Source organism: Oryctolagus cuniculus, chromosome 11 (genome assembly GCF_051225735.1).
Source record: "Oryctolagus cuniculus isolate XC-2025 breed Fujian yellow rabbit chromosome 11, ASM5122573v1, whole genome shotgun sequence".
Lineage (NCBI taxonomy): Eukaryota > Metazoa > Chordata > Mammalia > Lagomorpha > Leporidae > Oryctolagus > Oryctolagus cuniculus.
The window spans coordinates 12,943,714-12,971,313 of record NC_142877.1 but is presented as its reverse complement, the minus strand read 5'-3'; the positions used below and the strand labels follow the sequence as shown (position 1 = coordinate 12,971,313).

General features: G+C 57.8%; 2 protein-coding genes across 9 annotated transcripts; one reads left to right on the top strand and one right to left on the bottom strand.

Moving 5' to 3' along the window:
- Nucleotides 1–934: 934 nt before the first annotated feature.
- On the top strand, nucleotides 935–26,886 carry SLC2A10 (solute carrier family 2 member 10). 8 transcript variants are annotated; one of them, XM_070051760.2, is made up of 8 exons: nucleotides 935–2,025; nucleotides 8,875–9,004; nucleotides 9,732–10,199; nucleotides 11,175–11,315; nucleotides 21,145–22,431; nucleotides 23,312–23,396; nucleotides 23,513–23,648; nucleotides 25,473–26,886. In XM_070051760.2, exons 4-8 carry the CDS (start codon nucleotides 11,303–11,305, stop codon nucleotides 25,737–25,739), a joined length of 1,788 nt encoding a protein of 595 aa, XP_069907861.2. In that variant the 5' UTR covers nucleotides 935–2,025; nucleotides 8,875–9,004; nucleotides 9,732–10,199; nucleotides 11,175–11,302; the 3' UTR covers nucleotides 25,740–26,886. The 8 variants fall into 8 exon arrangements, with proteins under 8 accessions (XP_069907861.2, XP_089163201.1, XP_089163199.1 ...); XM_089307075.1 differs by having other exon boundaries at nucleotides 8,901–9,004; nucleotides 9,732–11,315; XM_089307073.1 differs by having other exon boundaries at nucleotides 9,732–11,315.
- On the bottom strand, nucleotides 5,562–7,613 carry TP53RK (TP53 regulating kinase). Its single transcript, XM_051844966.3, has 2 exons — nucleotides 7,249–7,613; nucleotides 5,562–6,141 (listed from the first exon to the last, which is right to left on the bottom strand). Exons 1-2 carry the CDS (start codon nucleotides 7,523–7,525, stop codon nucleotides 5,663–5,665), a joined length of 756 nt encoding a protein of 251 aa, XP_051700926.3. The 5' UTR covers nucleotides 7,526–7,613; the 3' UTR covers nucleotides 5,562–5,662.
- Nucleotides 26,887–27,600: the final 714 nt, after the last annotated feature.

The window sequence follows — 27,600 nt, the reverse complement described above, 5'->3', positions numbered from 1 at the left end:
CTGGCTCCTTGACTTTGATCCACGTGGAGAGGCCTGCACTGACCGGGACAGCAAGCGGCCGTGAACAAGCACAGCTTGGGGGCCTGGGGTTGGTCTGTCTGATGAGGAATGCTTGGGCACCAAGGATAGACAAGCTGAGTAGGAGGCGCTTCAGGTTTACACACCTCGGCAGGAAGTAAGGTGGGGAGCAGGCCTGAGGACGGTGCCTCTCTGCCCCTCCCCTGACCTACCCCTTCCTCCCGGCCCTGTTCCTGGAGGGGGGCCTCAGCCCATCAACACAGCTGCCGAACCCCCAGTTCCACCACCGAGCTTCAAATGCAGCACTGTGAGGGGACGTGTTGGGGTCAGGGCAGCGGGAATATGTCCTCACCCCTCACCTTCTCTCCCACGGACGCCATCTTTGCTGTATCTTCTCAGCCAGACAGATGCCACCTGTCCTCCCCTCCCCACCACCTCTGGATCAGGAACTATTCTGACCTTCCCCGAGAACACCTGTGCAAGTTAGGGCTCTGCGTGCAACCATGTTGGGTACAATCCCTACCAGTGGCAGGCTGATGACTCTGGGGTAGCTGCTTGGCGTCTCTGAGCCTCGGCTCCCTCACCTGTGAAATGGGCACACTGGCAGCAGGTAAGTGCTGTTTCCTGTCCTCCCGGCATCCGTTTCCCTCCGCCCTCATGACACATCCTGACCTTCCTGGGACAGTGGTGCTCAGAACAGCAGCGTCGCGTCACCTGGGAAGGCGACGGAGAAGGACGGAGAAGCCCAGCCTCACAACTTCCGGTTCAGAAACACAGGGTGGGGACCAGCAGCGTGTTTCCACCCTTAGCTGACGAATGGAGCAAATGACACTGTATTATCATCGCCTGTTTGTCAGTCGCTAAATATAACAGCAATCTAAGTGACATGATAATGACAATGATTGTGCATTGTTCCAGGGTGCCAGGCACTGGGGCCAATGGCAGAACTGATATGCGGCCCAGATGCCCTTCACAGAACAACTGCCTGCCCCAGGGCCAGCGAGAGCCATCAGCAATCCATCTCCAGGGACCAGGCCTGTCTTCCAGGGGGGCCAGCGTGGACCACAGAATACGGGCTTAGGAAGGCCTGGCCCCTTCGGCCCAGCGTGGGACGTCCCAGGACAATCCTAGCTGCACAGCTCAGCGGGGGCTGCCTCTCAAGTCTCCTGCTCTGCCCTCTCTGCTGCTTCCCCTCTGCGAACAATCACCTAAGTAAGCACCCTCCACGCCTCCCTGCAGCCGAGCCCGACGGAGCTTCCAGCAGCTTCTTAAGGAGGGCGCCACTGTCCTGTTTTACAGACAGGAGGCCCAGGCCCTGCCTCTGCAGGAAGGCAGCATGGGATGGAAGCCATCAGACTTCAGAGTAGAGATATGGCATAGCCTGGCCATGAAAGGGTCCCTCCGGGGGCCGGTGCTGTGGCATAGCGGGTAAAAGCCACTGCCTGCAGTGCCGGCATCCCGTAAGGGCGCCAGTTCAAGTCCCGGCTGCTCCACTTCTGATCCAGCTCTCTGCTATGGCCTGGGAAAGCAGCAGAAGATGGCCCAAGTCCTTGGGCCCCTGCACCCACTGGGAGACCTGAAGAAGCTCCTGGCTCCTGGCACAGCTCTGGCCATTGTGGCCATCTGGGGAATGAACCAGCAGATGGAAGACCTCTCTCTCTCTCTCTGCCTCTCCTTTTCTCTCTGTGTGTAACTCTTTCAAGTAAATGGAAGGAAGAGAGGGAGGGAGGGAGGGGGGGAAGGGTCCCTCCGGCTGCTGACAGGAGAACGCGGGGCCACAGCAGACGCAGGGGACCAGCAAGGAGGCCACCAAGAAGAGCACTGCGGCAGAGGCCCGGGCGCACCAGGGCTGTCCCTGGGTTTTGTCAGCACTGCAGCTCCTCCAGGACACGGCACAGCACTGGACACAGGCAAGGCGCCCACTTAGCGAAGGAACTAGTGAAGGAGAGAAGAGATGAAGAAACAAGACAGAACCGGACGTCCCCACGTCTGTCTGGCTCCCTACTGGTGAGTGATTCGTGTGGTGCCTGCCGTGTTTACAAGTGCTCAGCTGCGGCCGGCGCCGCGGCTCACTAGGCTAATCCTCCACCTGCGGTGCCGGCACCCCGGGTTCTGGTCCTGGTTCGGGCGCCAGATTCTGTCCCGGTTGCCCCTCTTCCAGGCTAGCTCTCTGCTGTGGCCCGGGAGTGCAGTGGAGGATGGCCCAGGTCCTTGGGCCCTGCACCCCCATGGGAGACCAGGAGGAAGCACCTGGCTCCTGGCTTTGGATCGGCGCAGCGCAGCGGCCATAGCAGCCATTTGAACCAACTGAAGGAAGGCCTTTCTGTCTCTCTAACTCTGCCTGTCAAAAAAAACAAAAAACAAAAAAACAAGTGCTCAGCTGAGGTGTGGCATGAATGCATGATCAAGTTCAAGGACGGGAAGGAGGGAATGAAGCAAGGCAGGGAGTTGGGAAGCAGAGGAAGAAGGGAGGAGGGAGGAGAGAAGGAAGTGGAGGACCTGCTTGCCCAGCCAACGACAGTGACTGCGACCTCTGGTGGCAAAGGAGAGCCACAGTCCTTTGGAGGTGCAGGGCCTTGAATTAAGTACGCAAGACAGACTCCTAGCTCCGCTTGTTAGAAGGTCTGGCCGCCAGTGCCAGCCTGGTTAGGACTAGGACGAGGCAAGGGATGAACTGTAACAGGGTAAGAGGGAGCCAGGTAACTCAACATAATCAAGACAAAGATTTTAACACAATTGTTGAGAAAGAAATTAGCAAACTAGGACAAACGTGCATGTTTTTGTAAATAGTTTTACTGAAGCCAGGATCAGGATTAGGGTTCTCTTTCCTACCTAGGGCAGGCACTGCACCCTACAAGCTTTCATTAACCCGGGTGTTCCCAAATGCCCCAGCAGGTCTGAGTGTGCCCGGCTCCTCTCATCTACCAAGGCCGAGCCTCGGCTGGAACACTCGCCAGGCCCTGCCTTCAAGGCGTTAACTGCGTCCTGGAAGCATTTCCAGGCCTGTGGACCAGCTACAGCCCTTGTCGATGACAGGACACGGACCCCTGTCCATTTCAGTGCTGGACACAGCCCAGGTCACAGCCCACTGCATTCAGTCAATGATCCCGGGCAAGACCAGGCCCAGCTGCCTCCTCTGTACGATGAGTTAGTGCATGCGAGAACCTAGTGACAACTCAACTACTTACTGGGGCTAAACAGTTGGGTGCAGGGGCCGGTGTCATGGTGTAGTGAGCTAAGCTGCTGCCTGGGAGGCCAGCATTCCATATCTGGGTGCAGGTTCAAGTCCCAGCGGCCAAGCTCTGACCCAGCTCCCTACTAACGCACCTGGGGCAGCAGCAGCAGATGGCCCAGGTAACTGGGCCCCTGTCACCCATGTTCCAGGCTCCTGTCTTTGGCCTGGCCCAGCCCTGGCTGTTACAGCCATTTTGGGGCATGAACCAGCAGCTGGAAGCTAACTCTTCTCTCCACCCCCCATCACTGTCTTTCAAATAAGTCATGTTTTAAATTGGGTTTGAATCGCAGCTATCACTTACTGTGATCCTAGAGCCCCCTCACACTGTTGAGTGTTCTGCACCTGGGATGGGGGATTGTAACCCTTGTTGGGATTGCAACTCTGAAGGCCCCTTAGCCCTCGGGAAAGGAACCCTCGGCTCCCCTGGGGCTTCTGTCAGAACACGGATGCGACAACACTGCTGGGAACAACCCTGGCTTTTATCCAGCCCCCAGCATTCCGATCTCTCCCCTCATTAGTGCTTCCTATGCTGCTGCCTCCCCCCACCCACCCCACGGCTGCTGGCGGCCACATTCCACGCCCTGCCGGGTGCCATGCCCCGGCCAAGGGGTTGCAGCACACTCCCCACTGCTTCCGCCGCCACCACCACCACCACCCCCAGCCCCAGCTACCTCCCTAGTGGCCCAGCCAGGTACAGCAGCCTTCTCACTTCCTGGCTTCTTGCTCCCCCTCTTGCCCCTACACTTTCTGTACAGGCATCTAAAGCAACCCTTTCGAAACACTGATCGGATGTCACCCTGCTTTAGTCCCAGTAAGAGTAAAATCCAGCCTGTGACCGCCCGGGCTCTACCCAGCTCTCCAATCCCATCCTCTCTTCATCCTGGCTCCCTCACGCCAGCCACTGCAGCCTTGCCGCCCCGCCCCTCAGGGACGGTCCTCGTCACCAACTTCCGCAGGGCACACTTCGCCCATCTCCTGAATTGCTCGTTCTTCACATCTACCCTCACCCCTGCAGTACACCGACTTGGGACTTCCTCACTTCTCCCAGGCGCTCTCCAGGGCCTGGCACACAGCACGCAACAGGGATTTGCTGACTTATGCCCACAGGCGTGGATCAACCAGTCACACGCCCCACGAGGTAAGTATTAGGCTTGTAGTACAAACGAAGAAACTAAATGAGCCCTCTCAGTCACGCTGAGTCTATCAATTCAAACAAAGTCACTGGCAGCTCCCGGGGCCCTGCAGTTCTTCAAAGCTGCTGGGAGCCCCTCCGTACTATCCTAACACAGAGATGGGTCATGTCCAGTATCTCCTACAGACCAGGGGAAGACAGGGGCTTTGGCGCCAGGGACAAGTTCCTCCTGCTTCTGTGACATCGTGAGCCAGTAAGCTCCTTTCTAGTCCGTTTCCCCAACCATTCAAAGACAGTACCTGACTCAGAGCTGTTTCCACAGGCACAGTGCGTAACAGTCAACAGCCACGCGAGGGCTCCTCTCCCCCAGTCACTAGCAGGGAAGGGCCGCCTCCATTCAGGGCACCTGAGTGGACGCTGACTGTGCTGACCAAAACAGACATGGTGCCAGTCTCACCAGAATGTCCACTCCACTGGAGCAGGCGCAGCCCTTTGTAAGAGAAAAGAGAAAATGAGGCTCTAGGGCACGTACCATGCTTTGCCATGACCCTTAATAGAAACATGTCCGAAGCAGCTTTCAAAGCAGCTTTCATCAAACAGTGCGCTCTGCTACCTTCTGGTCGGACTCTATCCCACGAGTCTGAAGACAAGCTCATCACCAACGGTCTGATGTGTCACCAGCAGCACCGACAGCGAACGTTCTGCTCACCCAGCCACAGGCTGCTTTCGATGCTATGTCTACGCACCTGAGGCTTACACACCAAAGCTGAAAGGCAGGCCTGCCCTGGATTGACTTTCTCGTGAATCATTCACTCAAGAGACAGACAGATGAAGGCAGAGAGTGCACTCCCCTGCACTGGTTCACTTCTCATACGCCCACGATGGCCGGGGTTAGGCAGGGACCAGAGCCCGGAAGGCAATCCAGGTCTCCCACAGGGATGGCAGGGGCCGGTTACTCGAGCCATCACTGCAGCCTCCTAGGATCAGCGCTGGTGGGAAGCCGGTCGCGCCACACCCAGGCACCCCGAGACAGGACACAGGGGTCTCAACCGCTAAGCTGACGCCCAGTCCTGGATTGACTGCAAACACCCAGTTCTGCCTGGAGCACCTCACGCAAGCTCTTAGGAATACTCACTGCAGATGGCGACACTCAACAGGCATGACCACACACACGGCTTAAAAACAGCTCGACACATTTATTGAGGCCTAGTCTCACGTTTGTAGAGTCCAGATTTACTCTGAAGAATCGGCCTAGCCTTGTGGAGCCGCCTCGCGTCCTACCCGACCATCGACCGCTTTCTGCCCCGCAGCCGGACTTCGTCCAGCTTTCGGAGCACTGGCCTGGCCTTCCTGGAGGCGCTGGCGTAGCTCTTCAGGAAGGCCTCGAACACGGGCTCGGTGTTCGGGTGGGTGCTGAGGAAGGCCTTCTCCAGGACGTACAGGTCCACGCCCTTATCTTCCGGAAGCCCCGAGACGAAGCTCAGCCCAAAGTCGATGAGCACGACGCTCAGCTGCTCCGCCGGGGGCTTCAGGAGCATGTTGGAGGTCGTGAGGTCCCCATGGATGAGGTCTTCGTCGTGCATCCGAGCCAACACCTGCCCGATCGCCTTGGCCAAGCCGGAGAGGCTCTGGGGGGTTCCTTCAGAGTCCAGGGTGGACTGGATATAATCCCGCACCGTGACTGAGCCTTCGATTTCCTCCATGTACAAGCAGTTGGAAGCATAGTCCACGAAAAAGACCACTGGGGCACAGATGCCTGGAATCAAGACGCGGGGGGTTACTGGGTTGCATTCTTGGTTTTTCCCTTAGTCAAGGCTTCATTTTCAAAGTTAAGTGAGTCTTCCAGTCTTTACTCACTTCAGGAAACAGCTTTAGGAAACGGCACAACTCGACTCTGGAACATTCTCGGGCTCAGGCCTGAGACCATTAAACAGCCCGGGGTAGGGGGGCCAAAGCTTCCTCCTTCCCCACACTACAACTTGGGGCTGAACCCTAGTTCTCACACCAACCTGGGAGCCAGCAGGGGAGGCCCGGCCCAGACAGAAGTTTCTGGACACAACGGAGCCCGGCAGAGAGGCGACGGGCTCATTTCGCAGTCTGTAAGGGTGGAGTCCGATCCCTGCGCTTAGCAGCGGTGCGACCTCGGTTTATGCTACTCTCATGGGGTCGCCACCCTCAGTGCGCACAGTCAAGGAGGCCACGTTCTAGAAACGGAGACCTCTCCCGGGGCTACAGCCCACGATCCCCGCTGCATGGCGCCTGCAGCGCAGAGAGGGGTGAACACAGACGCCCGCAGCTTCCAGAACCCCAGAAACGCCCGGGACTTGTCCGCCTGCTCTCCCCCAGCTTCCCCGCGCCTCCCAGCCCCCGACATGGCCCTGGTGTGCAGGAGGTCGGGATGATGTGGCCCGGCAAAGCTGCTGCCGCTCTCCCAGCCCCAGGTTCTCGGCTGAGGTCGGAGTTCCCGGCGGCGGGGCACAGGGGTGCTTTCATGAAAAAAATGAACGAATGAAGTCTAACATGTGCCAGGCTGACATTCAAACACAGCCGGCGACCGCTCACAGCGCCCCCGGAGGCGGGCACCCCAGCACCGCTGCCGCCTTGCAGGCACGGACGCCGAGGCTGCGAGACGCGAGCCCAGAGAGCCCGGCTGCTGTGACCGAAACCCTGACACCGCACGCGGGAAAACCCAAGGCCAAGGCGGTAAAGCAACCGTGCACCGCCGAGAAACACGGTCAGGGCCCAAACGCGCCAGCAGCTCGCCCGGAGCGCATCGAGACCGGGCGCGAGGACGACGCGTCCCGACCAGGGGTCCGGGCGGCAGGCGCCAGTGCACCCCCAGGCCCCGGCCGCGCCGCCTCACCTGCGCGGCGGCAGCGGAGCAGCGCCCGCGCCTCCTGCACCGTCCGCCGCCGGCCGAGCCGCGCCTCCAGCGTCGGGTGCCGGTAGCCCTTGGGGAAGCGGTGCTTCACCACGGCCGCCCGGCCCTGGAAGCGGCCGCGGAACACGCGCGCCTCGGCGCCCTGCTTCACCAGCTGCAGGCCGCTCAGGAAGCGGCTGCTCCGCTCCAGGGCCGCGGCCAACGCCTCCGCCGCGGGCTCTTCGTGATTCTCTGTGGCACCAGCGTCGGGGGCCGCCATGGCAGCGCTTCCGCCCTCCCCGGAAATGCCGGCGACGCTTCCGCTCGCTCCGAAAATCCTCCGGGCTCTTCCGCCTCTCTAGCGGCTCCCCCTGCAACACTTCCGCCCTGGGAAAATGGTTCCGCCTCCCAACTTTCGGCTCCTGTCAGAGCCTTTGGTGCCCGCAGCGAACGGCTCTGTGACTCCGCCCCCAGCCCTTCGGCTATCTCCGTAAACGCTCGGCAACTCTCGGGAAATCGTTCCTCACCACTGCTCGGCACTTTCCGGAAGCCCTCGGTGACGCTGGCGAGCTGCCGGGGGCGGGGGTGCTCGGCTCCCAGTTCTTCGGCTCTTTCCGGAAAACTTCGGCTACTTTCGATTAAAACGATTTTTGGGGTGCTCTTTGCCCTTCTCAGGAGTTCCTCAGGATCCTGGAAAGCTTTGCGGCCAGTAGAGCCTTTTCGGAACTCACAAGGCTCACTGCAGTCAGAGCGGGTGCTGGGATAGCAACCACCGTTTCTCTCAGCGCCTTGGGGAATAATAAGGTTAAACGGTGGAAAACCCTCCTTACAGACAACAGACTCAGGACTATGGTGATGGCCAGATCACTGGGGTCGAGAGGGGACAGAACCTAACTGTGTCGCAGAAATTGATGACTTTATCACAAGGCTGATAGGAGCAGTAACAGATTCTTGCTATAAAGAATTTTGCACTCAATCATCAAAGATTGCTATACTCCTCACCAGGCCCCACAGAACTTTATATGTAGCGTGCCTTTCCAGATGCATTTTTAAAAGATTCGTGTATTTATTTATTTGAAAGAGTTACAGAGAGAAAGGAGGAGACAGAGAGAGGTCTTCCATCTGCTGGTTCACTCCCCAAATGACCATAATGGCCAGGGTTGGGCCAGGCCAAAGCCAAGAGCCAGGAGCTTCTTCCTGGTCTCCCACAGGGTGCAGGGGCCTGAAGCCTCGAGCCACCCTCTGCTGCTTTCCCGGGCCATTAGGAGGGAGCTGGATCAGAAGTGGAGCAGCAGGGACTCTAACCGGCACGCACGTGGGATGGCGGGGTCACAGGCGGCAGCTTTACCTGCTACCCCACAGGGCCAGCCCCTCCACATGTTTTTATACAATGTGCATGCACACACATATCATTGTGAGGCTTCTCCCCCAACAGAAATGAGAATATGATGCACATTATTTTGCTACTTGCTTTTTTCCCCGTAAGCAGTTTGTCCCAGATAATCTTCCTTATCAGAATATCTAGAGCTGCCACATCCTTCTACAGGGTCAAACGGTTCCTTGTTGCTAAGTTTTAGTACATTTCTTATTGTCGTTTTACTTTCTCTTACGAAACGCTGCGATGAACAGGCTGATCCAGGCATCATTCATTGCAGCATGCTCAAGTGTTTCTGGGGACGTCTGTGTACAAGTGATGTCACTGGGTGCAGGAGACAAGCTCTTTAAAATCCGATCCGTCAGCCAAACTGCCCTTCCAAAGGTCTGTGTCTTTATAGAGTTCTATGCAAGTATATCCCATTTCCCTGCACCCTCATCCTCTCTGATTTTGCCAGGTTTTGAAAGGCCTAACCAGGTAGAGGAATGGGAGAGTGCTCGGGTTGCAGGCCCAAAGAATGAACAGGAGGCAAGGCTGGCTTGGACAAAGGCCAGCAGCTTGGTCGTGTGACCTAAACCGCGAGGGAACAGCTCTGTGCTTTGAGTCCTGTAGCAGCTGGGGGCCAGGTTACGCGACTGCAGCCAGGTGACCTAAACGGTGGATGAAATATGAGAGATGTTTGGTTCTCTCTTATGCAACAGTGGAGATCAGCCGTCTTCCACCCATTGCTTCCTTCTCTGAGCCTTATTCCACTTGTCAGCTGCCCCACTCGGCGAGCCGGGATGAGGGCAGGCAGCAGATATTGAATAGCTAAGGACTTGACCCAGAGTGACACCCAGCATTCCCACTTCCATCCTATTGGCCAGAACTTGGTTGCCTGGTCCCAGGCACAAAGGCAGTTGGGAAACCTATCCCCCAGCAGGGCAGCAGAGGACTCAGCCAAAACCTTGGGGGGGTTATTACCAAAACAGGAAGCAGAAGAGAATATTAGGGGACAGTTAGTAGACTGTGGCATGGCACAGTTTTGACATTTTGAGCTGCAAGTAACCCATTAGTCAGTTAGTTAACTAGGGTAAACAATGAGCTCACTTGTTATCTCACACCATTTCAGGAAGTGGAGTATTCCAGCGATGATTCGGTCATCTTCTGAAAGCAGGGTCACAGGATCTCTGCATTGGCACCCAGCAGCCTCGGTGTGTTGTTGCCATCCTTGCCTGGTGGGCATGAGATGGCCATCAGAGCTCCCTTCATCCTGTGAAGACACAACCGCATCGCGTTCAAGAGGGGAGGCGTGAGCCCTTGCACACCATATTTGCTGGTTCTCCCTTCTATGCTGACTGCCCCTACAGGACAGTGGCCACAGCTGGCCCCTGTGTCCAGAAGAACCTGGAAAAGTGTGCGTCTGGCATCTTCAGACTCTGCGGACGAAGCAGGGGGGAAGGCGGCTGGGCATAGCTCCCGGGGAGCCGAGCGCCGGTGCCCGTCACCCTGGGTGCCACGGCAGCCAGCACCATTTCTCCGAGTTGCAGGATGGGATAGTCAGCTGTCCTTCAGCAAGTGCCTGTTGTGACCCACTGAGGTATGGCCCACGTGGGTGCCCGATGGATGGCAGACCCTGCCTGTGCTTGGCTGCTTCTGCCTTCCCGCAGTCCCGGGATCCACCGGAGACTCTGCAGAGAGGTCCTGCCACTCGGCAGCCCCCGGGTCTCCTTCACACACACACACACACGCCAGGGCGCCTTCGCAACTGGCAGACCTCTATGTTGGGACCGTGTGGACTCCAGCACGGGTCAGCAGCCCACACTAGCAGAGTGCTCCCAGTTCCCCAGGCTGTGGCTTCCTTATCGTAACCACTGGTGGCCGCATGGCCAGCTCTGTGGTTACCAAAGCCATCTGAAGCCCCGCTTTAGAAATCTACAGCGAAGGAAGGAAGGAAGGAAGGAAGGAAGGAAGGAAGGAAGGAAGGAAGGAAGGAGGAAGGAAGGAAGGAAGGAAGGAAGGAAGGAAGGAAGGAAGGAAGAAAGAAAGAAAGAAAGAAAGAAAGAAAGAAAGAAAGAAAGAAAGAAAGAAAGAAAGAAAGAAAGAAAGAAATCTACAGTGCACACTTGTCTACAAGACCCAGGCTCTACTCAGGCTGTTCGGGCTTCTACGGTAGGGAACTAAGTTTAGAATCTGTTGCCTCCCCACTGCACTTTGGATGAAGACCCAATCCTTAATTCAAACCACGAGGCTGTGTGTGGGACCCCCGCATCCTCCTCCCCACCCATCCCCCACCAAGCCGCCCTGGGATCTCCACACTTCTGACATATTTACCTTCTGTGTCTCTTGCATGCTCCCCATGTGCCCCCCACCCACACCCCCGGCCAGAATTGCTCTTCCCTTCCTTTGTTGCCACGGCCCGTGCAGGCATGCTTCCGTTGGCAAGTGTCACCTCCACACACATGCAGGCTGAATTTCTGACTTGCTACCTAACAATATCACGCAGGTGGGTCCAGCCATGCCTGAAGCACATATTCCAATACCTGTGAACCGATACGTTTGTTCTGTGCTGCAGACACTTTGCGATAGGTCCCTGGCACTTGCAACTCAAAGCCTGCTGACTGCCAGGATGACAAGCCTGTGGGACAGAGCCAATTTGCAGACAAGTGACAGAGCCAGCCACGCTGCATACAAGCCAATGCCATGACCCTGAGAAGTAAGTAAACAGAGTTACAGGCCCCTGAGGGTTTCTGGGGTCCTTTTGCTATTATCACACATTTGTTTTTTGTTTGTTTGTTTGTTTTTGACAGGCAGAGTTAGATAGTGAGAGAGAGAGAGACAGAGAGAAAGGTCTTCCTTCCCTTGTTTCACCCCCCAAATGGTGGCTACCGCCGGTGCTGCACCAATCCGAAGCCAGGAGCCAGGTGCTTCCTCCTGGTCTCCCATGGGGTGCAGGGCCCAAGCACTTGGGCCATCCTCCACTGCACTCCCGGGCCACAGCAGAGAGCTGGCCTGGAAGAGGGGCAACCGGGACAGAATCCGGCACCCCGACCGGGACTAGAACCGGGCGTGCCGGCGCCGCAGGCAGAGGATTATCCTAGTGAGCCGCGGCGCCCGCTCATACAGTTGTTACGCAGCAATTTTGTGGCAAGAGCTAACTGCTGCAAAGGGAGGCATAGAGCCATCTCCTTCCAGCGGCTCAGCCTCTGTGACTTCTGGGGAATGCTTGGAGACTTCGCCACGTGTGCCTGTGTGCCACCCACTCGCTCCAGTGCGCATGCTGGTGGCCGCTGGGATGTATCCAGTTTGGGAGATGATTTTGCCAGCATCCTTGTTTTAAAAACAGAGTATTACACTGCTTCTGTACAGACCCCACTCTCAGGGAGGGTGTGTGTGTGTGTGTGCGCGCGTGATTGCAGGCGGTGAGGCTGGCAGGTAAGGCAGGAGTCCCTGATTCAGCCTCCTGCTAATGCAGACCCAGGGAGGCAGCAATGATGACTCAAATAGTCGGGCTCCTGCCACCCAAATGGGAGCCTTGGACCGAGTTCCCAGCAGCCACAGCGGGAAGCCAGGGAGTGAGCCAGCAGAGGTGAGTTCTTGCTCTCTCGCTGTGATAAATAGACATTTTTAACATCCAGATAGCAAATATTTTGGGCTTTGCATCATCTCTTTTGCAGTTCAACTCTGCTCTTGTAGTGTGAAAGCCACATGGAGTATCCGTAAATGAACAGGCGTGGCTGCGTCCCGGGGACACTTGACAGCCGGCGCGGGCTGCTGCCTGTGGTTGTCTGACTCCCGCTCTGCACGCCCAGGCTTCAGTTCGCCCAGTCCTCACCAGTCCCCATTGCCTTATGCCCAGCTCACTGCAACACTTGTGATCATGTCTGTGGCATCTATCGGCATCTGAGTTTGCAGCCCCTAATTTAAGTTCTTTTTAAGGGTAGAGTTTGGGGAACAAGACCAAGAGGTCCTATATGCTGCCTCTTGGGGTGGACGAGGAGAAAGTCGAACTCCTCCCACAGTTACTACTGAGCTTCTGTGTGCTGGGCATTATGCTAGCTGATTATGTTGATCCACAACACCGGGGATGCAGAAGAGAGTAAAAGAGACTGAAAAAAGCTTCACGCTCATGGAGCTTCATTTTAATGGGGGAGACACAGTGAACACATAAATAAGACATACAGTGTGGTAGTGGCAAGTACATTAATAAATATTAATAAATAAATAATATGTACGTGTGTGACAACAGACATTTCTTATGGTTGTGATGATGGTTGCGCTCACCTGTGAGACTGACCAGACTGTGCCCTTCCAGCATGTGCAACTTGTGATCTGTCAATTGCACTCCAACAAAGCTTACGGAAAGAAATAAAGAAACCAAAGTTTACGTAGAATGATACCAAAATGTAACTAAGTTTCTGCTTATTTCTTGTTCCAAATATGTATTCTTTTAACATACACTTATTAAAGATAAGGTGCCAGGTACTGCAATTTTTAATAAAGAACATTTTTTTGTTTTCATCTTGAAAAAGACATAGTTGTATCAGACGGTGATACATGCAACAGAAAGAGACTAGGCAAAGAGGGGATGTAAGGTGGGCTGCGAAAGAGGTTCTGAGTGCTAAAACAGAAGATAAAGAAACCACAGGGATCTCAAAGCACAGACCAGTCATAAAACCGACTCTCCCGGTGAGTTTCCACATACACCACACACACACACGCATACACACACACACCCGCCCTAATGCACCTGCCCAACGAACGCCCTCTTCTGCTAAACCTCAGGGCTGCCGCCCCCGGGTTTCAGCCCCATTCGCTGCTTCCTGATGGACAGCTGGAACCTGCTCCTGAGTGTGCACCTGCTCCCTGCTCCTCCCTCCAGCTTCCTCCTAACTGGCAGAGGGATGTCGCTGCGAAGACGGCCAGATTTAGCAAAACAACAACAACAAACAGAATGCCCAGATAAATGTGCAGTTAATTAATTTATTTGAGAGACATCAGCAGAGAGAGCGCTCATCTGCCAGTTCACTCCCCAAACGCCTGCACAGCTGGGGAAGCCAGGACCCCAATCTGGGTCTCCCTCTTGTATAGCAGGAAGCCACCCGCTTGGGGTCACCGCTGTCTTCCCTGTCTCGGCGGGAAGCTGGAGTCAGGAGCCAGGGCTGGGAATGCACCCAGCCCTCCAATACAATACCTGGCATTTCTCTCGCTGTGTTTAGCCTCTGCCAGGAGAATGCAAACTCCACAGGAGTGGAAAAACCCGTGTGTCCTGCTCTGCCGCCACCCCGACTCGCAGCCCCTGGCACGTGGAAGGTGTGGAATGAATGGATGCTGGGTTCGTGGGACAGTGTCTGAGCGGCTCGGGCGGGTTGGATAGAGCTGGATACACGGACAGTGTAGACACCCCTGAGTGTACCCAGGCCAGGGAGGCCCGGGGACGTGGACCCCAGGGATTTTGGGAGTTTGCTCCCTTCGAAGACACGGGGTTAGGGGGAGCCTGTGCTGGTTGAGGGGTCTCCCCCACGGCAGAACGGCCGGCGGGGACGCGGGGAGGGCGGCGGGCTGGTCCTGGCCAGACCGGGGCCGGCCGGGGCGGGCCCGGCTCCCTCCGTCCCGCCTCCAGGCCCCAGGGGCCTGGGCCGGCCGACGTGGCAGCCGCGCTGCAGGCGAGGAGGAGGGAGGCAGGCCGGAGGCGGGCCGCAAAGTTTGTGCTGCTGCGTTGGCAGGGACTCCGGCCCGGGGATGCGCGCCACGGGTAAGTCCGCGGGGAGCCCCCCGCCACCCCGGGAGCGCGCGCCCGTTCCGCGCTCCCCGACCCGATCCGCCACGGGGTGGCGCGGGCCTCGCGGGCAGCAGGCCCGCCCGGGGCTGGGAAGGGGGCCCGGGGCTTCCTTCCCCTGGGTTCTGCCCGGGAGAAGCGACGCCGAGTGCCGCCCAGTGGATGCGGGAGGGCCGGGCGCTACAATTCCGCTTTCACGGGACAGCCCCCAGCGCGGGAAGCTCTCCGCATACCGCCCGGGAAGAAACGGGGCAAAGGCGCTGGTAGTGCACCGCCCGGCCCCAGGCACTCCTTGGCGCCCGGATACTCCCCCAACCAAAGGGACAAAACCCGGGTGCTCCCTGGAGGAGAGTCCAGCACAGTCGCTAATTTCTGTGTCGCCACAGGGGACTAAGGTTTCTATTTTCCTCTCCGATTCAGAAGTCTCAAGGGATCGTCCTGTCATTCTTTATTAAGCACCTGCTGCATACCAGACATTGGTGGAGGGGGTGAGACTCAGCAGTGAACAAAATAGACAGAAATTCTCCCTCTCGCGGCGCTGGCTCTCTAGTTGGGAGCTGGATCAAGTAGTAAGCTGTTGATGATCTCAGGGATTGCGGAGGTGAGGGAGACACAGCGGAGGCCAGGCGAGGTAGGTTTGTTGAGTAGGACAGCAGTGGCCTCCTGGCGCAGGCGTGTTGGAGCTGGACCCTGACTCAGAAGTGGGGCTTTGCTAAGATTTGGGGGAAGAGCATATAGGAACAGCAAACGCAAGGCACCTGCGGCAGGAAGGAGCTGGTGTGGTCCAGACCAAGGCAGCTGGAGAGTGGGCGGGCAAGGGCCAAGGGGTGTCGGACAGGTGAGCCCGGGCCGATCATCGATCATCCAGGGTTTTGCAGGGGTGGCAAGGAGTCTGCACCTTGTTCCGAGTAACACAGGAACCTGCAGAACTGTCAAGCTAGGGCCGGTGGGAAGCGTGACCTGAGTTGTCTGTTTGAAACTCACTCTGGGTGTCCTGTGGAGAATCGTAGGAGCTAGCATGATTGGCCCATTTGTGGATGGCGAGGCCCAGAGAGGGTAGGCGAGTTCCTTAAGATCACACAGCCACGGGGAGGAGAAACTGGGGTGGGACCCCAGCAGTTCGGCTGCAGTCTGCTCTCCTAACCACTGTGCCACACGGCCGCGCATGCGCAGAGTAATGGCACAGCTGGTGGGCCACGCCAGCACGGACTCCGGGGTCCATGCTCTCAACCTGCACAGCACACTACCCCGCAGCCTGCAGGAAGTGGGGCCCAGGGAACCAGGTCCTCCCAGGGACCCTCAGCTTGGCCCTGGCCCCTTCCTCCTGCCCTTCCTGCCCATCCTGAGTTAATGCAACAGCTACATGCTGAATGTCTGTGATGGGCAGGGCCAGGGCTGGGCGGTGCAGATGAGGGGACACGGAACAACCCAGGCTGCTCCCCGCGTGGCCACGGCCGTGGCCAGGGCCTGGGCTCTGCACACAGGCTTTGGCATCAGGACTGTGTTCCCGCCCCGTTGTGACTTGGGACCTCATGCCAAGGCCTCTGGCCTTCACCTGCCCACGATGACAGCGCCACCGTGAGGATGATGGGAGAAAATGAAGTTGGAACCCACTATTTGCACAAGGCAAATGACCATTTAGCATTAGATCTTATCACACTCAATGTTGGGATTCTGGAGTCCGACTGCACATGTTTAAATGCCGCTGTGTCACCTTGGACAGCTGTTTTCGCTTCTCTGTGCCTCAGTTGTTTAATCTGTGAAATGGGACTGGTCATGCGGCTGTGACACAGAGTTGTTGTAGGGATTAAGCAAGCTATCTTAAATTCATTTTCTGCTGCTGTAACAGACCAGCTAATTTATAATGAGTATTTGTTTTTTAGAGATTTATTTATTTGATAAGGATGGGCTTTTTTTTTTTTTTTTTTTGACAGGCAGAGTGGACAGTGAGAGAGAGAGACAGAGAGAAAGGTCTTCCTTTGCCGTTGGTTCATCCTCCAATGGCCGCCACGGCCAGTGCACCGCGCTGATCCGATGGCAGGAGCCAGGTGCTTCTCCTGGTCTCCCATGGGGTGCAGGGCCTAAGTACTTGGGCCATCCTCCACTGCACTCCCTGGCCACAGCAGAGAGCTGGCCTGGAAGAGGGGCAACCGGGACAGAATCCGGCACCCCGACCGGGACTAGAACCCGGTGTGCCGGTGCTGCAGGCAGAGGATTAGCCTATTGAGCCATGGCGCTGGCCGAGATTTATTTATTTGAAAGGCAGAGCTACAGAGAAAGAGAGAGAGAGAGGGAGAGAGAGAGAGAGAGAGAGATCTTCCATTCACTAGTTCATACCCTAAATGCCCACAATGGTCAGCGTTAGCCCAATCCAAAGCCAGGAGCCAGCGACTCCCTCTGGGTCTCCCTTGTGGGTGACAGGGGCCCAAGCACTTGAGCCGTCTTCCACTGCTAGCCCAGGAGCATTAGCAGGGAGCTGGATGGGAAGTGGAGCAGCTGGGACTCTAACTGGTGTTCACATGGGAAGCCGGCGTCACAGGCGGTGGCTTAACCCGCTGTGGCACAGCACCAGCCTGTGGATAGGTTTGTTTGGTTCACTGTTCTGGAGCCGGTTAAGTGAAGGCGTGGTGCTGGCATCTGGCAAGGCCCTTCTTGCTGCATCCTCTCCACTCGGTGAGAGGCACCGCGTGGGCGAAAGAGCCTGAGGGGCAGGCTTGCTTTATAACAAACGCACTCTCGCGGTACTGAAGCCGCTCCCACGATAACGGCCTTAGTGCACTCCTGGGGGCGGAGCCCTCACCACCTGCTCACCTCTTGGGGTTCTACATGCCAGTTTCCAATCCTGGAACTTTGGGGGCACAGTGAAATCCTTGCACCTGCTGACACAGGTGTGGCCCCAGAGGAGTGGCTGGCGGTCACGGGTGTGGAGGCGGGAGAAGTCAGCCTGCCCGGGAGGATGTTTGTCCAGCTTGGTTTGCCTCCCAGCCACTCCCTGGAGCCCCGGAGGAGGCCATGACTGGTCTTGGGCAAGGGAGGGACCCGATGCCCTGTGACCTCTGGATGAGACACTGCTCTGATGTCAGCGACAGAAGGCACCCTGGGACTTGCAGCTGGTGGTGTGTGCATCCCGACCCTGGCTTCTCTCGGCTGCCTCTGCCTCCATGGGGAGAGGCGTGGAGGATTAAGGGATCTCCCCCAGCAGGAGACATCTCCATGCACTGCCTATATCAGATGGGCAAGTCACCGGAAGGGGACAGTGACTAAACCCAGGCTGGCCATGCTAATGTGGGCACCAGGATTTACTTCCTGTCCATGGCCAAGCTGGGCCCTGGACTGTCGCTCCCCCATTCGCAGAGGAATGACACTGGACCCTGCACTGTTCTTTTGCCCGGCCCTTCCCGGGTTAGCTGCCAGTCCCTCACTCGCGGAGGAACAACGCCGTCCTGGGTTAGCTGCCGCTCCCCCCCTCCCCCCGCCTCCGCGGAGGGGCAGCACCCCCCTCCCCCCGCCGCTTTCCCCGCTTCCGCAGAGGAGCAGCACACCGCCGGCTGGCTCTCTCGGGGGCTGCTCAGATGTTCCTCAGGTGTTCCCCGGTGCATGTTGTCTCTCTCCTCCTTTATAGTCCTCTTCCACCAATCCCAACTCTGCTACCCACACGCCGAGCACGCTGCTCTCCTCCAGTCAGGAGCAGGATCAGCTCCTGCAGCTTATCAGTCAAATTGGCGAGGCAGCTGTGTAGAGGTTGTTTGCTCTCTCTCAGCGCCATATTGTGGGAGATCAGATGCATAGAATTAGTCCTAGTTCCAGTAACTTAGTCTAGTCTCAGTTGCTCCCCACACTGGAGCACCCCAGATGCTCCAAAGCCAAGACCCTTTCTCTCTGCATTCCTACATCTGCAGAGTTTGTCCTTAGCTGATTCATTCGTTCATTTGTTCAATATGTATTTTTTAAAGATTTATTTTTGTTTATTTGAAAGACAGAGTTACAGAGAGAAGTAGAGACAGAGAGAGAGACAGAGAGAGAGGTCTTCCTTCTGCTGGTTCATTCCCCAAATGGCTGTAATGGCCGGAGCTGAGCCGATCTGAAGTCAGGACCCAGAAGCTTCCTCCAGGTCTCCCATGTGGGTGCAGGGGCTCAAGGACTTGGGCCATCTTCTACTGCTTTCCCAGGCCACAGCAGAGAGCTAGATCGAAAGAGGGGCAGCTGGGACCAGAATAGGTGCCCATACGGGATTCCAGCGCTTCAGGCCAGGGCATTAACCTGCTGCACCACAGTGCCAGCCCCATCAATAGGTATTTTTAAGCTGTTATTTATTCATTCATTTGAGGGGTGGGGGAGAGAGAGGGATCCTCCCAGGAAAGATGCCCCCAGCTGCTCCAGGCAGGTCAACTACCAGGGCAGCCCCTCTGCTGAGCGGTCACCCCCAGGCTGATTCTCACTGGCTCAGGGTCAACCAGTGGCACTCACCTCTTCTGGAGTCAAGGAGTCTACAGATTGGCCAGATCTGGGCCATGGACACAACCCTTGGGGTGGAGATGCGATGGCCTCCTCCACCCAAGCCAGGAGACCTCGGGGCCATGGAGAAGGGCAGGGCGTGGATGTTTAATAGCAGGTGTGCATAACTGGAGGCTCCTGGGGGAGGTGACAGGTGTGCTGGGACCAAGGAGGGACAGCAGCACCCAGGGAGACAGGGCAGGGCCAGCAGGAGGGCCAGCAGGTGCGGGTGCACGAGCCGAGCAGCACGAAGCATGGAGTGTATGTGACTACGTCCCTTCCCGTGGCTCTTGGAAGAGGTCAGTCGGTAGGGGCTGCAGGGGGACTCCCACCCGCCTGTTTCCAGCTTGGTTAAGAAAACAAAAGCTTGGCGTCATCCCTGGCTTCCCCAGAAATCCCAGCAGGAGCAGGTGCAATGGGGACACGGGGTGAGGTAGCAACTTCACTCCTCTCTTTCCCGCAGATGGGGTGAAGGGAGCGGCTCAGCCGTGGATTGTCAACACGCTTTGTCCCAACTACATTTCTTACTCAGGGGTGGAAATAAAACCAGCGGCAAAATCAACCTTGACAACAGCATCACACCTGCTTTTGGGGATCGGACCAGGGGATGGAGACTTCTCTGTCTCTCTGCCTTTCAAATAAATAAAATAAGTAAATGTTAAAAAGTTTAAATGAAAGCTGGTGCCTATGGGCTGGATTCTGAGATGTGCTTTATTTGATCCAAAAAGTATTTAATATTTATAGTATTTATATTTATATTTAATAATCTTTCTGGCTTCTCGTCTTAAATCAGAGCTGGCGACTGGCCCTTCTGTGTTCCAGTTTCCTTGTCCGTAAAGCAGAGATAGTGATCTTCCTGCCTGGGTTGCTGTGAGATGACGGGGAAGCACGCATCTCAAGTGTCCCCGGCGCTGTGGTGCAGCAGGTTAAGCCACTGCCTGCAGTGCCGGCATCCCATATGCGCCCTGGTTCGAGTCCCGGCTGCTCCACTTCCGATCCAGCTCTCTGCTAATGTGCCTGGGAAGGCAGCAGAGGATGGTCCATACTAGGGCCCTGTACCCACGTGGAAAGCCTGGGAGAAGCTCCTGGCTTCAGCCTGGCCTTTGCAGCTGTTTGGGGAGTGAATCAGTGGACGGAAGATCTCTCTGTCTCTCTCTGTCTCTGTCTCTGTCTCTCTCTCTCTCTCTCTCCCTGTCTTCCTCTCCTCTTCTCTGTAACCCTGACTTTCAAAGTAAGTAAAATAAATCTTTTTTTAAAAAAAGCCTTCACTCTCCAGCCATGTCAGCTCTGCCACTTGCTATGTGACCATGAGAAGTGTGACCACATCTGGCATTTAGTAAGTGCCACGTAGGTACCAGCCCTTGCTACTCATAGTTATTCAAGCACACTGAGAGCTGTCCTACCTCAGGGACTTTATACGTGCTGTTCCCTCTTTCTAGAATGTTCTCCAGATTTTCCAATGGCTTTGACTCTTCATTCAGCTCTCTACTCCGATGCCCACTCTCCAGCAAGGCCTCAGCTGACTACTCCACTTGAAATAATGCCCCCTTTCCACCTTTAATCCCGTTTCCTGGCTTTGCCATTTTATGACACTTGTCACCACCTGAAGTTATCGTACACTTACTTATCATCCACCTGTTCCTACTGGAATGTCAAGTGCTTAACAACACCATTGACTTGCCAGCCCCAAGAACACGGCCTGGCCTGTTGTGACGTCAGATAGATCAATCTGAATGGACAGATGCATGGATGCATGATGGATGGATGGTGGGTGAGTGGGCATGTGGATACATAAAGGGATGGGTTGCCAGGATGGGTGGGTTAATGGGTAGGTTTGTGGACAGATGGGCCAGTCAACTGGTGGAATGGAAGAAGGACAAAGGATGGATGCATGGATGACAGATGGATGGGTGGGTGGATGGGTGCATGGATGACAGATGGATGGGTGGATGGGTGCATGGATGACAGATGGGTGGGTGGATGGGTGCATGGATGACAGATGGGTGGGTGGATGGGTGGGTGGATGGGTGGATGGATGGGTGGGTGGATGGGTGGATGGGTGGGTGGGTGGATGGATGGGTGGGTGGATGGGTGGATGGATGGATAGGTGGATGGGTGGATAAGAGGATTCATGGATGGGTGGGTGAATGGATAGATGGTTGAACAGTTGAGTGGAGGGGGGAGGGTTTGGCAGATGCAGGGGAGGTGGGGTAGACAGAAGCCCTGACGAGGCCCCACTCTGAATTCTGTCTGCGTCACTTTTGTCTTCCAGGCTGTCTGCCATCCGTCTTGCCCCTGTGTGCCTGTGTGTCTATGCTGGGCGGCCTGCTCTTCGGCTATGAACTGGCGGTCATATCGGGTGCCCTGCTGCCCCTGCGCCGTGACTTCGGGCTGAACTGCTCAGAGCAGGAGCTCCTGGTGGGCAGCCTGCTGCTCGGCGCTCTCCTCGCCTCCCTGGTCGGGGGCTTCCTCATTGACCGCCATGGCAGGAAACAAGCCATCCTGGGGGCCAACCTGGTGCTGTTGGCGGGCAGCCTGAGCCTAGGCCTGGCGAGCTCCCTGGCCTGCCTGGTCCTGGGCCGCTCGGCGGTTGGCTTCGCCATCTCCTTGTCCTCCATGGCCTGCTGTATATACGTGTCCGAGCTGGTGGGGCCACGGCAGCGGGGAGTGCTGGTGTCCCTCTACGAGGCCGGCATTACCACGGGCATCCTGCTCTCCTACGCCCTCAGCTACGCGCTGGCCGGGGCCCCCCGGGGGTGGAGACACATGTTCGGCTGGGCCGTGGCACCTGCTGTCCTGCAGTGCTGCAGCCTCCTCTTCCTCCCTGCTGCTGCTGCCGACGAGACCACAGCTCACAGAGCCCTCATCCCACTCCAGGGCAGCGAGGCCGCCAAGCCGAGTCTGGGGGCGCCTCGCTACTCCTTTCTGGACCTCTTCAGGGCCCGGGATAACATGCGGGGCCGGACCACCGTGGGGCTGGGGCTGGTGCTCCTCCAGCAGCTGACGGGCCAGCCCAACGTGCTGTACTACGCCTCCACCATCTTCCACTCGGTCGGCTTCCGCGCGGGGTCCTCGGCTATGCTGGCCTCCATGGGGCTGGGCGTGGTGAAGGTGGCAGCCACCCTGGCCGCCATGGCGCTGGTGGACCGTGTGGGCCGCAGGACCCTGCTGCTCGCCGGCTGTGCCCTCATGGCCCTGTCGGTCAGCGGCATAGGCTTCGTAAGCTTTGCTGTGCCCATGGCCTCGGGCCCGAGCTGCCTGGCCACACCTAATGCCACCAGGCACACTGGCCTCCCTGGAGACCCTGGCCTACTACGGGGTTCAGTTCCACCTCCAATACCAGGAACCAAGGAGAAAGAAAAGGAGGCCGTGCTGTTAGCCACTAAGAAAATCAAGCTCCGGCCCAGCGCCGAAGATTCCACGGCCCCGCCCCTGCCAGCTCTGGGCTCCACCTCCCCAGGGCCCCCCACCCCTGTCCCCGGGAGTGCCCTGCTGCGCTGGGCCACACTGCTCTGCCTGATGGCCTTTGTGGGTGCCTTCTCCTTTGGGTTTGGACCTGGTAAGTGAGGTTTGCTCTTTTCCCCTTTGTCATTTATTTATTTGGAAGATTTGTTTATTTATGTGAAAGGGTTACAGAGGGAACGAGAGAGAGATTGAGAGAGAGAGAGAGAGAGAGAGAGAGAGAGAGAATCTTCCATCTACTGGTTCACTCCCCAAAATGCCCACAACAGCCAGAGCTGGGCCAGGCCAGAGCCAGGAGCCAGAAACTGCATCTGGGTTTCCCACGTGGGTGGCAGGGACCAAGTGCTTGGGCCGTCACCTGCTGCTCCTGGGCACGTTAGCAGGAAGCTGGATCTGAAGCAGAGCAGCCAGGGGGATGCAGCTGTCTTAAGAAACAGTTTAACTGTCCGCCGCGCTGCACCTGCCCCTAAGTGGGGCTCCTTGCGGGTGACCCTGGAGCCCCCACTTCCCTCAGTGGGGTGCTTGGGGGCAGGGTCAGCCAGGGTCACAGAGGCAGCAGGGTGGGTGGGCCATGACGTTCCCATGATCCTCGCACGCTTGCCTGTACTTCTCCAGGTAGGGCCCAACTCCGTGCCCCAAATCCCTTGTTCCAGGCTCCACAAAGCCTGGATCTGTCCCTGAACAGCTCAGTCCAAAGGGTCCACTCGAGAGGAAGGAGTAGGGCGGAGACCAGCTGCCCAGCCTTGTGTCTGAGGAAGCCCCTTCGTCGTGGGGCACAGCGAGCCTGGGGGGCCCCTAAGAGGCTTGTCTGGGGTGTGGGGAAGCAGCTGTGGCACGCGGGGGCCAGGGGCCTGACACTCCGCGGGACTCACATCGGGGGCACGGAGAGGCCGCGTGCTTGCTCCCCGGTGCCAGGAGCCCCCCGCCCTTCCGTCCTAGTGACCTGGCTGGTGCTCAGCGAGATCTACCCCGTGCAGATCCGAGGGAGAGCCTTCGCCTTCTGCAACAGCTTCAACTGGGGCTCCAACCTCCTCACCAGCCTCTCCTTCCTCCACCTCATCGGTGAGTCCTCGTGCCTCGAGCCCCAGGCTGCTTCGTTCCAGACCCTGGGACGGTGTCCCCGACACCACCGGGGCTACCGTCCACGCCCCGACCCACACCCGCCCCCCTCCCGCCAGGTGCCATCGGCCTGTCCTGGACCTTCCTGCTCTATGGACTGACGGCTGCCCTCGGCCTGGGCTTCATCTACGCGTTTGTGCCAGAGACCAAAGGCCAGACGTTGGCGGAGATAGATCAGCAGTTCCAGAAGAGGCGGTACGGGGTGGGCCCAGGCCCGGGGGAAGTCACATGAAACCGCACACGTGGCTGTAGCGGCTCAGGTCTTCCCTTCCCTCCCTTCCTGGCCCCCTTACTGCCCGGGCCCGCTGAGCTCCGTGCTGGCTTTGCACACGAGCTGCTCCCCTCGAGTTGTTTCCCATCTTCCTATAGCAGCTTCGCATCGGACTAAAAGATTCAGCTCACAGGAATATTCTAGAATCCCTTGAGTATGGAATTATGGGAGGCTAGATGGTAAATGCTTTTTTAAAAAATCAATTTATTTGTTTGAAAATCAGAGTTATACAGAGAGAGGAGAGGCACAGAGAGAGAGAGAGGTCTTCCATCCGATGGTTCATTCTCCAATTGGCCACAACGGCTGGAGCTGCGCCTATCCGAAGCCAGGAGCCAGGAGCTTCTTCCAGGTCTCCCGTGTGGGTGCAGGGACCCAAAGCCTTGGGCCATCTTCTACTGCTTTCCCAGGGCATAGCAGAGAGCTGGATCAGAAGTGGAGCAGCCGGGTCTCGAACTAGTCCCCATATGGGATGCCGGCACTGCAGGAGGAGGATTAACCTACTGTGCCACAGCGCCGGCCCCCGATTCTTTTTTTTTTTTTTTTTAAGATGTATTTATTTATTGAATCAGAGTTAGAGAGAGAGAGAGAGAGAGAGAGAGAGAATCTTCCATCTGTTGGTTCGCTCCCCAAATGGCTGCAATGGCCAGGGCTGGGCAAGACCAAAGCCAGGAGCCTGGAGCTCCACCCGGGTCTCCCATGTGGGCCCAAGAATGAGAGATTCTTAAACCACAGAATCTAAGAGCCATGAAACCTTGGAGAAGAGCGATGTTCTAACAGTAACTAGGACCAGCAAGCGACCCAGTGTGGCTGGGGGAGGAGCCTGGGTTGATCAGAGTCAGATAGTTCAGCACCCTGGGACCTCAGGCTGCCCACGTGGCGGGAGGGTGCCACAGAGGCACTGGCAGGGACTTGGAAGCGCTGCTGCTTCCTGAGCAAGCCTGGCAAAGCCCCCTCTTGCGTCTCCGGGGAGGGAGCAGGCCCCGCTCCTGGCCGCCTGGTCTCTCCCTGGGAGGCTCTGGGGCAGAACCGCCCTTGCTCCAGCTTCCTGCCGCACACCCATGTGACCCCTGACGCGGTGCAGGGCTGGTCCACCTTAACAGCCTCTAACCTGGCCCCGCCCTGCAGAGCGCCCCCTGCCAGCCTGATACCCCGTGAGACCCTCCCAGCCCCCAGCTCAGCTTGCCGGAAGAGTCAGGATGGCGGAGTCGCAGGCTCCGGGCGGTTCAGGGCCCCAGGCTCCTCTGTCATGGGCTCTGCCATCTCCTTAACACTGCCCAAGACAACGCACCCCCACGTTCCCGCAGGAGGGAGAAGAGGCCACCGAGTCCCTTTGGTCAGAACTTGGCCACGCCCACATGCTGGGGCAGCCACGTGCCCAGCTGAACATCAAGGATTCTGTTACCTGGCCAGGTCCAGAATTCCTGCCATGCTGCCCTTCTGGGCAGAACATCCCAGACCCACCCTCTGGGACAATGGGACCGACAGGCAGGTGGAAGCCGGCCCAGGGGTGAGACGGGGTGAGGCAGGGTGTGACTGTAGCCGAGGGTGTGTCAGGGCCACATGGGGAGCCTGGCCCAGCCCTTAGTGTCCACGCAGAGAACAAGTGCATCTGATAGTAGGAAGTGGGAGGGTCAGGGTGGGACTGAGGGTGGGACTGGGGGAGGGCCAGGCGGGTGGCCCGCTGCCACCTCCCCAGGGAAGGCCCCCAGGCCTGCCACCGACTCACCCCCTCATTCTGTGTTTGACAGTTTCTCCCTGAGCTCTGGCCGCAGGCAGAACCCCGCTGGCGTCCAGTACAGCCGCATCAAGGCCTGTGCAGCCTCCTGAGGAGCCCACCTGCCCGGACCCGGGAGCCCACCCCTAGCCTGCCACCTGCTGCGACCTGGAGCACGAGATCCACGGGGTCCCCAGAGAGTCGCCCCTGCCCCACTGGAGCTACTTCGGCTGGGGTGACGGGAAGAAAGTCTGAGAACCCCAGACTCTTCCCTTTGGTCTCAGGCTCTGAGGGTTCCTGAGGACCTAGCTTCCTGCCTCAGTTTCCCGGTGCTCTTTGCACAGCACTGCAGTGTTTGGAATGGGAACATCCCAGGGAGCCATTGGTTCCACGAAGACCCTGGCAGGAGCCCTCTCCTGGCATCACCCCGACAACACGTCTGCTGCGGCCTGGCTGGGACACTTTGGCCCAGGGCGTCCGCTGCGGCCTGGCTGGGACACTTTGGCCCAGGGCAGCCTGCATTTCACATCCTAGGTCTCTGTTTGTTCCATGCCTCACATTCTCTTCCCGGGAACGTTTATCAGTCAGCCGACAGGAGACCCAAGTGCTGGTCCCGATTCCAGGGCTGTCGCTGCTGTGTGGCCAGGGGCCTCAGTTTCCCCATCCTTCTAATGGGAGGATGGGACCAGGTTTTTATTAGGACATCTGCTGACTCCAGTGAGCTAGAATTACAAATGCTAGGAACCCAACACGAGCTCTCAAGGGCCCTGCCCTCGGGGGTCCCCTCCTGGGGGTCTTAGTTCATAGGAAAGGAAAGCAGGATCCTATTGTTGTGCACACAAAGCCCCGCGAGCTGTCCCAGTACACGGACAAGCACCCGGAGCTGTTTCCAGGACGGTGCAGGCACACCTGGATGTCAGTATTGCCGCTCCCTCCCCGGGCTTCAGTCCAGTTCCGAATGGGATAGTTATGCCCCTGAGGGGCTACCTAACTCCTGTCTCTCTCCAGGAGGAGGGTCGGCTGTTAAACTCAGCTGGCCAGGGCCTCTGGGATTTCTGTTCACCCCTGTTCGCAGCACCCCACCTTTGGGACGTCCACTGTCTCTCCCTAGCCCTGTCTACCTGCCGTCGTGTGGTCCTGTCCTGGGGACCATGGGGCTGCCGCTGCGTGGGGCCCAGGGCCTCAGGAGGAGACTAAGTTATAAGAGGAATTCAGGCTGCTCCCTGGAGCCCGGGTTCACTCTTGGCGCAGTGATCAGTCCCTGCAAGAGGGGACTGCTGCAGAGCCGGCCCGGCCCTTGTGTCTTCCGCCCTCACTTGCTTACCCTACATGGCTCCCCCAGGAGCCACGATGAGGCAGCGTGAGGCCTCTGCCAGATGCGGGCCCCCACCTTGGACCTTTGGTCCCCAGGACTGTAAGCCAAATAAATGTCTTTCCTTTAAAAGTCACCCAGGCTGTGGCGTTTCGTTCCAGCGAGAGAAAACGGACCAGGATAGGACCCCAGCGGGGGAAGCAGGACTGGTTCCTGCCACATCCTCCCAGCTACAGGCATCCTCTGGCCTTGCACCCGCGTCCGGGGCGGGGCTCACTGCTGCACCAGGCAGCCTGCAGCTCTGCTGGGGCTCCCCCAGGGGGCGCCCTGCCCTCAGGTCCGCCATGGGGCTTATTTGCTGTCTCGGCCATGATTTGGTGGCGAATTGGGGGTTCCCCTGCACAAGGCTGAGCTGCCAGGAGCTGCAAAGGGAAGCGGGAAGCGGGTGGGTTGCAGATGGGGGCATAGGGAGTGGAGGCCCCCGGACGACAGGAAGAAGACAGAGCACAGCACCTGCAGCCCCGAGACCCGGGGCTAAGTTCCACTCTGCATTCAGGTTTGTCACTGAACCGGGGGCTTCAGCCCGCTGAGCCAGTCTCCTTCTATGAGCAGGAGAGCAGAGGGAGCCCCACCTCAGCGGGCTTCGGGGAGGATTGGCTGAGGTTCTGGAAGGCTGGGATTGGCCGTGCGCCCACGCGCCTCACCAGAGGGCCGTCCCCAGCCCCCGCTGTGTCCCAGGGCCAGACTCAGCTTCCATATTTGTTCATTCCACCATCAGCTCAAATAAGCGTTCATCTGTGGCGTGGGGGAGGACGGAGTTTCGGTGAGACACAGGATTTTCACAGAGCCG